This window comes from Cynocephalus volans, chromosome 3, assembly GCF_027409185.1.
Source record: "Cynocephalus volans isolate mCynVol1 chromosome 3, mCynVol1.pri, whole genome shotgun sequence".
Lineage (NCBI taxonomy): Eukaryota > Metazoa > Chordata > Mammalia > Dermoptera > Cynocephalidae > Cynocephalus > Cynocephalus volans.
In genome coordinates this window covers 4,509,350-4,522,836 of record NC_084462.1, presented here as the reverse complement: position 1 = coordinate 4,522,836, position 13,487 = coordinate 4,509,350, and the positions used below count along the sequence as shown (strand labels likewise).

General features: G+C 38.9%; 1 protein-coding gene across 1 annotated transcript in view; it reads left to right on the top strand.

The window, feature by feature from the left end:
* The first annotated feature begins 985 nt into the window (after positions 1-985).
* The window catches only part of LOC134371887 (zinc finger protein OZF-like), a 30,628-nt gene continuing 18,126 nt past the window's right edge, over positions 986-13,487 (top strand). The window contains exons 1-5 of the mRNA XM_063088799.1: positions 986-999; positions 8,654-8,778; positions 9,076-9,168; positions 10,105-10,805; positions 11,079-11,252. Coding sequence (XP_062944869.1) covers positions 986-999; positions 8,654-8,778; positions 9,076-9,168; positions 10,105-10,805; positions 11,079-11,252 — 1,107 coding nt within the window. The remainder of the gene's footprint in view (positions 1,000-8,653; positions 8,779-9,075; positions 9,169-10,104; positions 10,806-11,078; positions 11,253-13,487) is intronic.

Genomic DNA, 13,487 nt, shown 5'->3' with positions numbered 1-13,487 from the left:
AGTTAGCAAGCAATATTCCAGTATTCATACTTGTTTCTCTGTATTTTTTTAGGCTTTTAAAAATTTCTCACTTAATTTTTTTTTTGCCCCTCTCTCTTTATAACTGTCTTTCTCTAAATGTAGATTTAGTTCTGAGTATACTTTTGGCAAAATCCTGTCATTTCATGAAAATAACTTTGTTGTTGGTGTTTATATAAAATAATTATATGTTTATTATAAAACTGACCCTCACATAATATATATTATGGCTTGTTTTCTTTTAAACTATCGTATTAATCTACTACCTGAAGAAAGCGCAGTTAACTTTTAGATATTTTTATATGTACACATCCAAGACACGTGGACAAATAAGGACTCATGCAACTCAGAAAATCTTTTGTACTCACAGGTTATTATGGCAATGAATTTCTTTAATTCTCAGGTCCTGGCTTCCTGGGATGAAACAGTTCCTATGAGGGAAGGAAGTGAAGGTATCAAAATCAGCACTTCATCCTTAACCAGAAACTCACTTCAAAGAAGAGACCAGAAGCATCAAAAGAGCAAATCTTAGAGTTGCTGGCTGTGTCTAAGGACTCTAGAAAATGTCCAAGTTCCAAGTGAGTTGTTCATTTATATATTTATTTCCCACTTAGTTTTCCAGTGGATTTGAGGAGGTTTAGTAATACTTGTAACTGAAAGAATAATATGTTTGTTCAATATTTATGACGACTACTCTATGCAAGATATAGCATGAATAGATAAATGTCAGAATTTGGAAATACTGAGAATAAAGATGAACTTCACAGCCAGTTTGCAATGGGAATATATAAATGATAGGTTTACACAAATTGCTTACAGTTAGAACATAGATTGTAGTCCATGAGGTTCTAAATAGTTCATAAAAATGAGCTACAAACTTGTCTCTAATACTCCCTGTTCTAGTTATCTATTGCTGTATAACAAGCTACCCCAGAAACTAGTGGTATAAATTTTTTTTATCGTCCTCATGGAAGAAGTGAGGTAAGTCTCCCAGGTGAAGGCTTGTGTGTTCTGGGGTTCCCAAGACCACCCTTAGGTTCAGTGATTTGCTAGAATGACTCACAGAACTCAGCAAAGCTGTTATACTCATGAATGTAGTTTATTCATCAAAAAGATACAGATCAAAATCAGCAATGGAGAAAGGTGCATAGGGCAGGGTTCAGGAGATAGTGTGCAAAAACTTCCAGTTGTCCTCTCCCAGTTGAGTCATGTGGACAATGTTTAATTCTCCCAGCAATGATGTGAGACAACATGCATGGAGTATTACCAATCAGGGAAGCTCACTTTAGCCTGGGTGTCCAGGATTTTTATTTGGGCTCAGTCACATAGGCAAAGCTGACCACATGAGTGGCTGACCTTAGTCTGTACCCACTTCAGAGGTCAAGCTGCCACAGTGTGGCCCAAGGCCCCCACCATACATTGTTAGCATAGACTCTTGGCCCAAGCCTCTCAGGTAAACAAAGCAGTATATTCCAAGGCTTTAGAGGTTACATCCTAGGAATAGGCAGGGGTTAAATCTTTCTTTGGAATGTGCAGTGTGTGGATAACGCAGACTTGCTGTGTTAATTATTCACTGCACAGCTTCTCTCCACACTACGATGTCTGGAATCTTAGCTGGAAAGACTCAAAAGGTTGGGGGCTGGAATCATCTAAAGGCTTCTTCATTCCCATATCTGTTTCCCAGGCTGGTATGACTCAAAAGCTAGGCTCACCTGAGGCTGTTAATTGGAGCACCTCTGCCTGGCCTCCTCGTGTGGCTTGAGCTTCTCACAGATGGATTCTGAGAGAACCAGGATGATGCTACATGGCCTCTTCTGCTTTGGCCTCAGAGGTTATGTAGTGTCACTTCTGCTGCATTCTTTTGGTTACAAGCAAATCACTAAGGCTAGCCACATCCAAGGGGGGAGGGATAATCTTCATCTTTTGGTACGGGAGTTGCAGGGTCACATTGCAGAAGGTTTTTTTGGAATGGTAGATACTATTGTGGCCATCTTTGGGAAATACAGTTTTCCACATAGACATAACAAAAAATTGTTTCCTTTACCCTGAGGAGAAAGCTCCTCTAGGAAAGTGAATATTTTATGTCACTGAAGTAAGAAGAAATTTCTGTAATGCATCATCACATAGATCATATAGAGGTCAGTGCCCTCAATAGCAAACCACTGCTAATAAATAAAATGGTAAGTTTCCTTTGGTGTCTGAGCAGGCCTCAGATAAGCCAGTAACAGAAAAGCCAAACTCAGTGTTCAGAATACTTCAGGGTTCCAAAAGAAAGTGGCCCAAATCCACGGCTTCCTGGTGGTCTGATTTTATCTCCTGGGATGAAAACCCAGATTGGCAAGAAGAATGGATGGATTCTATGACCATCAAATGGTTTTCCACAAATAACCCTTAAAATTGTTTTTTATTTAAATAAATGGTTCTCACTTGGGAGTGATTTTGCCCTCCAGAGGACATTTGGCAATGTCTGGAGACTTTTTAAAAAATTTTTTTTCATCAAATTGTAATTGATTATACATATTTTTGGGGTTCAATGTTGACATATGTTGATCAAATCAATATTACTTGCATATGTATTGTTATAAATCATACTTATTCTTTATGCCCCTTGTCCAATCTCTCCGCACCCTCCTTTCTCTACCCCTCCAACTCTGATAACCTTAGATTTCTTCTCTCCTTCTGAAAGAGTAATGGTTACTCTGTTGATTTGTTGCCTAGATGATCTGTCCAATGCTGAGTGGTGTGTTCAGGTCCCCCAATATAATTGTAGAGCAGATGCTTCTTCTGTCTCTCTGGAATGGGCTTTGTGGAGAGAGACATCCTCTTCTTTTCTTTGGTCTCTGCTGGTGACTCCCCTTGTGTCAATGCACTGCAGTGGCTGGCGGACCATCCGCATGGTGGTTGTGGCATCTAGCCACTTTCGCAGCAGCTGTGATTATTGTGGTGGCTGTGGTGAGCCACCCACATGGAGGTGATGTTTTTGGCATGCTTTTTACCTAGTTCCTGGTGACTGCCAGCTTCAAACCTCAGGACCCTGGGTGGGCCCTGTGGTGCTGGCAGTGTGCCTGGTTGTGGGCAGAGGGTCTGATCCCCGGCTCGGGGCCTCAGTGGAGATGCTTTTGATTGTCATAACTAAGGAGAGGTGCTAATGGGATCTAGTGGATAGAGGCAGAGACACTGTTAAACATCCTGCAATGCACAGTACAGGCCCCCACAACAAAGAATTATTCAGTCTAAAATGTCAACAGTGCCAAGGTAGTTACCTCCTGTTTTCATTGATTAGAAAGCAGCTCCAAGTTACACTGACTAGCAAAGTCTTGGAGATTCCCTTCATTTATCTTTTCACACTCAAAAATGTAGTGTCAGCTCTGTGTTCAAAGTCAATACTTACCTATTTTTTCTTTTTTTTTAAAAAAAATTCCAATTTAATATAATTTGGAAGTGAAGTTTAAAATATTCAGTATCAAAATTTCAAACAATACAGTAGTTTATAGAGCAAAACTTGAAATTCCCCCTTCTGTCTATCTTTAAGGATATCACAGTCCTCAAGGTAAAAATATCTCAAATCACTACATGTATTCTCCTGGTTTCTAGTGTCAGCATTGACATTTAAATATGAGTTTGTGTGAATTTGAGTTGGGGGTCCCCAGCCCACCCTCAGGCTTGATGATTCTCTAAGAGGACTCACAGGGCTCAAAAAGCTGTTGTACTCACAGTTCCTGATTTTACAGTGAAAAGAAACAGATTAAGATGAGCAGAGGTAAAAGGCAGGCAGGGCAGAGTCCGGGAGATACCAAGTGCCAGCTTCCAGTTGTCCTCTCCCCGTGGAATTGCATGGAAAGCGCTTACTTGTCCCAGCAATGATGTATGGCAACATATGCAAAGTGTTGTCAACCAGGGAAGTTCACCTGAGCCTTGGTGTCAGGGATTGTATGGGGGTCAGACAATGTAAGCATTCAGCATGTACGTGACTGACCTTTACTTAGTCTCCAGTCCTGCAGAAGTCAGACGATACAGCATAGCCCAGGGCCTCAGGTATACAAAAACAGGTGTTCACTGTAAAACACATTATTAGCATAAACTGTCTGGTCAGACTGATACGGCATGGCCCAAGGGCTCAGAAATACAAAGATGCTTTAATCAGGCTTGGTGTTTCAAGGGTTCAGAGGTTATCTCCCCAAATCAGACCAATGGCTAGTCCTCTTGAAGTCTGGCCTTTCTGTGGAATGTGCAGGGCTTGGGCAGTCCAGACCTGCTGAGTTAATCCTTTATGGCACAGAAGCTAAGTGTACACATTGTCGTAGGTATAGTTGAGGTTATAGTTTATATACTTTTCTGTAACTTATATTCACTTAATCCTGTACCTTGGAAGTCCTTCCATATCAGCATATACAAATTATAATCCCAATAACAAGTAGTAATAAGTGATTTTCTTTTACTAGTTATGAATATTCATGAGATACGAAGCTGACTGTCACCCCTTATACCCAAGGTGTGAAGGCCAGGTCCATACTGGCAGCATTGCCCATTACCACAAATTGGGATTGTATCCTGTGTCCCCCACCCAATTATCCCCAACCTCCCTCCCCCTTCCCCTTTCCCCCAGTCCATTTTGTATCCCTAGGCAGTTGAGGGTTGGGACTGAAAGTTCCTACCCTCTAATTACATGGTTGGTTTCCCTGGCAAACAGGTCTGATCCTGAGGTTATCCAACAACCTACGAAGAGTCACCACATTAGAACAGAAGACTCCTATCACACAGGAAATTCCAAGCCACTTAGGAGCTCTATGTCAGAAACCAGGGCCAAAGACCAAATATTAGAACAAAAGATTCTCCTAGCATTACCGTCTACAAGCATTTTAGGAGCTCTGTGTCAGGAATTGAGGGCAGAGACCAAATATGGTCATGCATTGCTTAACTATGGGGATATATTCTGAGTTCTGAGAAATGCATCATTAGGTGATTTCATTGTCATGTGGCCATCATAGAGTATACTTACACAAACCTACATGGTATAATCTACTACATGACATACCTAGGCTGTATGGTGTAGTCTATTGCTGCTAGACTACAAACCGATACAGCATGTTACTGTACTGAGTACTCTAGGCAATTGTAACACAATGGTAAGTATTTGTGTATCTAAACATATCTATAGAAAAGGTATAGTAGGAATGTGGTATTAAAGTATGGTACACCTGTATAGGGCACTGTGACATTATGATACTTATATATTGGTTTTTGTCTCAGTTCCTGGCTCATGCTACTTTCTGACCTTCTCCTGCCTCCTTCCACCTGCTTCTTTTTCTCCCTGAGGCAGGAAATTCTCTGACCTACCTTAGCTGATTGTAGGTCATTAAGACTCCCATTTCAAGAGGAGCCCTGCTCCATGTGCAGGAAGAAGGAACGCTGCACAGATAGGTCAAGAAGAGCCTGAACAAACAGACCTTGCTGGGTTTCCCCACCCAGTCTGTTAGTGTTAGATCATGCCCTTTTTGTCCAATTACATTTCTTCATGGTAGTTCATGCTTCAGTTGTACCTATGTAATGAAACCTCCATAAAAACCCAGGAGACCTACATTCGGAGAGCTTCTGGACAGCAGAACTCATCCACGTGCTGGGAGAGTGGCACACCCCAACATCATGGGAACGGAAGCTCCTGTGCTCAGGACCCTTCCAGACCTCACCCTATATATCTCTTCATCTGGCTGTTTCCTTGTACCTTTTAAAATATTCTTTGTAATAAACTGGTAAAGGTAAGTATGTGTTTCCCTGAGTTCTGTGAGCTGCTTTAGCAAACTAACCAAACCCAAGGAAGGGGTTGTGGGAACCCTGGTTTAGTTGGTTGGTCAGAAGTTCCAGAGGCCTGAGCTTGCAACTGACATCTGGAGTGGGGGACAGTCTTGGTGACTGAGCTCCCAACCTGTTGGATCTTATGCTATCTCCATGTAGGTAGCATCAGAGTTAAATTGGAGGACACCCAGTTGGTGTCTGCTGAAGAATTGCTGGCTTGCTTGCCAGTGGGAAGACATCCCCACACATTTGGTCACAGAAGTCAAAGTTTGTCTTCTGTGTTGATTGTTGTTGAGTAGGTGTGTAGAGGAAAGGCAGTGTATGTTTTTCCCACACCAGTATAGGCACTTACCATGAATGGACCTTGTAGGACTGGAAATTGCTCTGGGAAAGTCAGTGAGTGAGAGGTGAGTGCATGTGAAGGCCTAGAACATTACTGTATTTTATTGCAGACTTTATAAACACTGTGCACTTAGGCTACACCAAATTAAAGAAAAAAGTAATCATGCTATGATGTTGTGACAGTTGTCACTAGGGAATAGAAATTTTTAAGTACCATTATGATTTTATGGGACCACCGTCGTATAGGCGGTCTGTTGATGTGCCATATAACAAAGTTTCAGTCAGTGAGAGACCACTTGTGCAACAGTGGGCCCATAAGATTATAGTGGCTTATACCATATAGCCCAGGTGTGTGGTAGCTACATTCTAGGTTTGTGTAAGTACACTCTGTGATGTTCACATGATGATGAAATTGCCTAATGGCGCATTTCTCAGAACGTATGCCCATTGTTAAGGGACACATATTACTCTTAAATGAATTCAGAAAAATTATATATGTGTATCAATATATAAATGCAGATATAATTTATAATAGATAACATAAATAAATATATGTATTCACACACATATATACTATTTTTCTGAACCCATTTGAATGTAAATTGTAGACATCATGTCCCTTCCCCATAAATACTATAGTCTGTGTTTCCTAAAAAAAAGGACATTTAAACACAATACATTATCAAAATCAGGAAATTTATTTATTCAGTTGATACAATTTATTATTGATACCAGGCTATTATGTGATTTACAGACTGTTCAAATTCTGCCAATTGTCCCCCAAATGTCCTTTATACTCCTCTTTTTCCCCTCTGGCCCAGGATCAAATCCAGGTATACACATTGGATTTGGTATTTGTATTTCTTTAGCTCACTTTAATTTATAATATTTTCTTTCCTTTGTTGGCTGATTTCTTTCTCCCAAATTCAAATATATTTTCTGTATTCTGTCTTAGACATCTTTGCCTATAATTTCAATCATAAATAAGTTCTTCTTTGTTTTCTTCTAAAACCTCTATGGTTTTAATTTTTACAGTTAGGACTGTGGTCTGTCTGAAATTTAATTTTTTATATGTGTTGTAATGTAGGAGTCAAGGTTCATTTTCTTCCACATGTGCATCCAGTAGTCCCAGCATTATTTGTTGAGAAGACTTTCCTCATTGGATTGCTTTGGTTCCTTTGTCTAAAAATCTAATGATTATATAAATGTTGATCTATTCCTGGCCTGTTCCACTGATCTATTTCTTTGTTGACTCTGAGGCAAGTTCCAAACATTCTGGATTACTATAGCTTTTATGTAAGACTTGAAGTCAGATATTTAAGAAAAACAACACAGTTCTTATTTTTCAATATTCATTGAAGGAAGTTCCCTTTTTTTTCTAGTTTTTCCCCCTCGTTTTCTGATTTTTTTTTCATCATGGATGGGTGTTGGAACTTGTCAAAAAATTTTTAGTATCTGTTGAAATGATACGTTTTCTTCATTCTGCTATGATGAATTATGTTGATTTTCAAAAGTTAAGCCAACCTTATAATCCTGGGACAAATCTCATTGCTCATTCTCTTTATATATCTTTATTATACATTTATGGTTTCAAGGGTTCAGTTGCCACTTGATGGCTATGGTGCCCAGTGATTACCATTTTGGACAGCACAGATAGAAAAAATTATTATCAGTGGACAGCACTTCTCTACAGTGAGCTACGTCTAAGACACAAAGTTGATTATGTTACTCCCTCATATGTAAAACCCTTCATGAACCACCCATAGCTATAGGACCTATACGTTCTTGTTCGGCCTCAGTATGCCTCTTCATCTCCTTTTCTTATTAGCATATCCTCGTATCTTCTCTTGTCATCCTATTTGCAGTTTTGAATGCTCATGGTTTCATTGTGCCATCTTTCATGTTACTTCTTTCTGGAATGCATGCCACCTCTCCCCATGCAACTCATGGGAAAACATAAAGTTGGTCTCATAAGAATTATTTCCAGATTTACCTCTGTGAAGCTTACCCTTTTGCACATTGGTGTGCAGATGGCATATACTTTTTTTTTTCTTTTGGCCTATACTTCTTATTTGTACTGTATAACTATATTGTACTTTCTCATGTACCTTTTTTTCTTTCTTTGCAAACTAGAATGCTCCTTCAGGGTAAGAAGGAGTTATTTTTAAAGGAATGCCTAATGTAGTATCTGACACATAGGTGCATACACATAGATTGTAGAGGGTTTCTAGATTAAAGGATATAAGGATGTTCAGTTTCTCTTTTGTGAATGAATGATTGAGCATGTGAGTCATTGAATGATTGAACGGAAGCACAAGGACAGGATATTTTAAATAAAAAATGTTTTTTTTCCTACAAAATATAATGCAAATTTATTTACATGGAAGGCAGCCAAATGACTTACCATGGGAAAATTATAAGAAATTTTCATTTATCTTCATAATATTAACCAATGATAATCATTTAGTAGGATTCATTCACAGTAATGTTCTGTTGCAAGGCTCAGTGTCATTCAGGATGTGGCTGTGGGCTTCTTCTTGGTGGAATGGCAGCTACAGGACCCTTTTCAGAAGAACCTGTACCAAGATGTGATGTTAGAAAATTATACCAACCTAATATTAGTGGGTAAGCAGAGCTTCCCTGGGTAATGTAGGCAATAATTGCCTTTCCTGTCTCAGTGATAAAAAGGGTGAGGCCTCACAAGTGCTTTACTTTGTGTAGACTTAAGTTTTATACATCATAGATACTTAGTACTTTTCTGACCTCTAACAGAGTGTTTTTCTCTTACCTCCAAAGTAAGAGGCCTCTACTTGGCCAAGATGCAAATTGTTCAGCCCCTTAAATGTGATCTTTGCCATTTTTCAGAGGCCTCGTAGCCCAAGTATTTGGGTCCATGGGTCCTCTATAATTTTTCTTGGATAGGGTATCAAGTTGCCAAAGCAGTTGCACTCTTCCAGTTGGAGCAAGGAAAACTAGGGATAATAGAGGAAGAAATCCACAGTCAGATTTATTCAGGTGAGTGAAAAACCAGCCCTGTGAGAGAAATAGAAGTAATATCCCAGTTGGTCAGAAACAAGGAGGCACCTCTGAAATGTTCTTAAGCTTTGAGTGTGACTCAGAACAGCTAGATGAGCTCCCCACCTACATTAATTGTGCCTCAACTTTTTAATCTCTCCTTATTAGAACTCTTTTGCTTGGCTTTTGATATAATACATTTCCTACTTTTGTGTACTCTGATCAGATCTGTCTCTGGTTCATCTTGGAACTTGCTTTGCTGGTTACTCTTTCTCCCTGGAATCCTCACTTACCTACTTTCTCCTTGTCTCCATCCCCCTAATCCTGGTCATAGCTTTCTTGTACACTCAAGCATTTGTAAATTTTTCTATCTTCTCATTTTGCATATCTTCCATACCTCTTGTTATTTCTTCCACTTTTTTCTCCTTTTACTTATAAATGTCTCATACTTTTGTCCTCTGCTCAGGCTCACCTCCTCTTTTCTCTTTGTGCTTTGGTATGAGATTCTACCTCTTCTTCTATTACATGATCACAGTAGATTCATTGGTCTCTTTTCTAGAAGTTGCCTGGCAAGTAGATGATAATACAGACTGGCACCAAGAAAACCAAAGCAGTCTTGAAACTATGGACACTAATCACAAATACAATACATTTGGAAAAATAGTACCTTACCTGAACTCAAATATTGATGGCCCTTTAGCACAGAGATATCATACATTTCACACACTTGGGGAACACCTGAAACCTAATCTAAAGTATATTATTCACAATAGAAGTTATGCAAGAAATGAAGTTGAATTTAATGGATATGCCATTTTTTTTTTAATGCTAAGCATGAGAAAATTCATACTGGAGAACAATACTGTGAATATAATAAATGTGTAAAGGCTTTCAGCAATAAGTCACAGTTCATTAAACACTGGAAAACTCAAACAGGAGAGAAACACTATGATTGCAGTGGCTGTGGGAAAGCCTTTTCCTGGAAGTCAGACCTCATTAAGCATCAAAGAACACACACAGGAGAGAAACTCTATGGATGCAGCAGATGTCAGAAGGCCTTCAGCCAGAGAATCCATACAGGACAGAAGAAGCCTTTTGAGTGTAATACTTGTGTGAAAGCTTTCACTGATAAGTCGTGCCTTAGTAAACATCAAAGAACTCACACAGGAGAGAAGCACTTTGCGTATCTTATATGTCAGAGAGGCGTCGGTGATAAGTCCAAACTCACTTTACATCAAAGAGCTCATACAGGAGAGAAACCCTACAGTTTCAGCGAATGTCACAAAAACGTTAGCAATAACTCACAGCTCATCATTCTTCTGAGAGTTCACATGGGAGAGAAACCCTGTGGTTGCAATGAATGTGGGAAAACATTCCCTCTTAAGTTTAGCCTCATTTTACATCAAAAAACTCATACAGGAGAAAAACCGTATGGGTGCAATGAATGTGAGAATGCCTTCGTCCAGAGATCTGAGCTCATTAGACATCAAAGAACTTGCACAGGAGAGAAACCTTATCATTGCAATGAATGTGGAAAAGGCTTTAGTGTCAAGTCACTCCTCGATACCCACTGGAGAACTCATACAGGAGAGAAACCCTATGGATGCAATGAATGTGGAAAAATGTTCTCCATCAAGGTTAGTCTCATCCTACACCAAAGAACTCATACAGGTGAGAAACCCTATGAGTGCAGTCAGTGTAAAAAAGCATTTACCTAAACGTCACACCTGATTAATCATCAGAGGTTTCACACAGGAGAGAAGCCTTATGAATGTAGTGAATGCCACAAAGCCTTTAGTTGGAAGTCCTATCTCTTTTTCCATCAGAAAATTCACTTGGGAGAAAAACCTTATGAATGCCTGGAATGTAGGAAGGTTTTCTCTCATAAATTTATCCTCATTATTCATCAGAGAATCCATACAGGAGGGAAACACTACAGATGCAGTGAATGCGGGAAAACCTTTCCCATCAAGTTTAGCCTTGTTGTACATCAGAAAACACATACAGGAGAGAAGCCTCATGAATGCAGTGTCAGAAATCTTTTGCCCAAAAGTCACACCTTATACACCAAAGAACTCACACAGGTGAGAAACCTTATGGGTTCAGTGAGTGTTGGAAAACTTTCTCCCACAAATTCAGCCTCATTCTACATCAGAAAGCTCATAGAGGAGAGAAATCATGAATGAACTGGATATCCAAAAGTTGTCAGTGAGAGGGAATAGCTCATTATGCCATAGTTTACACATCAGTGAAACCTCAAGACTACCACAAATGTGGACGAGCTTTTTTTTTCAAACTTGCATGTCATTTCCCATCAGGGAATAGTGCTGTGTAGAATGCCAGTCAGGAAGTAATACCTTTCCCAATAAATGTCAATTGAATGTAGGCCAGAGAGAACAAACAGGAAGGAGCATCTATATAGGAATTGACTGTGGAGATGTTATTGGCCCAAAATTCATCTACATTCAGTATCAGAAAATTAACACTGAGGAGTAAATTCTATACTTTAATGAATCTGGGAAATCAAGCTTTCATGGATATCATTTTATGGGGGAAGTGATTTTTCTGCTCTTGTGATATAATAGGCAGCATTATAGAAATTATTGAATTTGGAAATAAATACACTTGTCAGAAAACAAAGCAAAAAAAAATCTGAGTGTGTTAGCATTTTGTGCCTATTTTTATTATAAAAAAATTGTTCATATTCACAATGTGAATATGCAGTACATATGCATAAATGTACATTAAAAATCTTCCCATAGAATATCTGCATTGACTTTTCAGATCATTACAACACTACATAATAATTATAAATAATTATAATTAATAATTACAATTTAAATTACATAAATTATAATTGAGCCACAATGCCCATTGTTTTGGTAAGGAATCTCAATATAATATTCTATTATCTTTTTTCTCCTATTGTCTGCTGGTATTTGTAAATGGGTTTAGAAGATTTTGAACTTCTCTTTAGTAAAACTTTATTTCATCAGTTCTAAGGTGGACATTTTTTCCATATATTACCAATGCTGAAATTAAAATGTGGCATACAATTAATGGCTTGACATATTTTAATGGAGGATTTAGTACATAAAATTGTGGTGCATCATATGACCAAAGTTATCTTAGATTATATTAGATTGAATGGGATATAGTAGAAGTAGTCATCTTTATGAAAGATTTTTTTTCTTCTCAGCCAACCAGATATTTGGGAGTTGAGGAAGATGACTATTCACAGGTTTTATGCCCAAACTGAATTCTAAGTAGTTTGAGAGACAGTCCCTGATATCAGATAGATGGAAGTTAAATATGAGCTGAAGTCCTGGTGTTTATTGCTTGATTGGATAATGTGGCTTGGTCCCATGGCCAAATAAAATAGGTTTCTATATTCTCCATACTCACAAGGTATGCAAGATATGCTTCTCTTTGAGAGAACAGAAGCCAAACATTAGAGATGTTTGTTTGTTTGTTTTGGCAGCTGGCTGGTACAGGGATCTGAACCCTTGACCTTGGTGTTATAACACCACACTCTAACCAACCGAGCTAACCAGCCAGCCCTAAAGATGTTTTTATTAATACCTTTCTAGAATGAAGGAGGAAAGTCACCTATTTTTTTTTGTTAAGTGGGGAATAAATTCTGAGATACATTGAGCATCATTTTAATTTTACAAAAATAGGCTTCCTTTTCAAGCACAATGTTTTACATTAAAATAGGTGACTGAGGGCCGACCCCATGGCTCACTTGGGATAGTGTGGTGCTGGGAGCACAGCGGTGCTGGGAGCGCTGAGGCTGCAGGTTCAGATCCTATATAGGGATGGCCGGTGCGCTCACTGGCTGAGTGTGGTGCAGGCGACACCAAGCCAAGGGTTACGATCCCCTTACCGATCACAAAAAAAAAAAAAAAAAAAAAAATAGGTGACTGAAATTATAGTGCTTACTCATGATAAGATGTTGAAATGGCTCATGAGATTTTACATGTTATACTTACATAACATTCCAAATAAAGACAAAAGCTACAATATAGCATGGGGGGTGGACGGACAAGAAAAGAAATAACAAAAGATAGGTAAACATCAAAGTGTTCTGAGACATATGGATACAGATTCCAGGGATCTTTTTTAGTCATATAGAGAGTTGTCTCCAGGTCACAAGCCACCAAATATGTGTGAGGTATCTCAGTTTCAGGAGAACCAAGGCACAAGTTTACTGAGAGGTCTTTTATATCCACTGGTCACATAATCGAAACTAGGCTTTGTAAACAGGTGTAGATCATCTATCTATGTTCAAAAAATAACATGTAGACAAGCTGGTATAT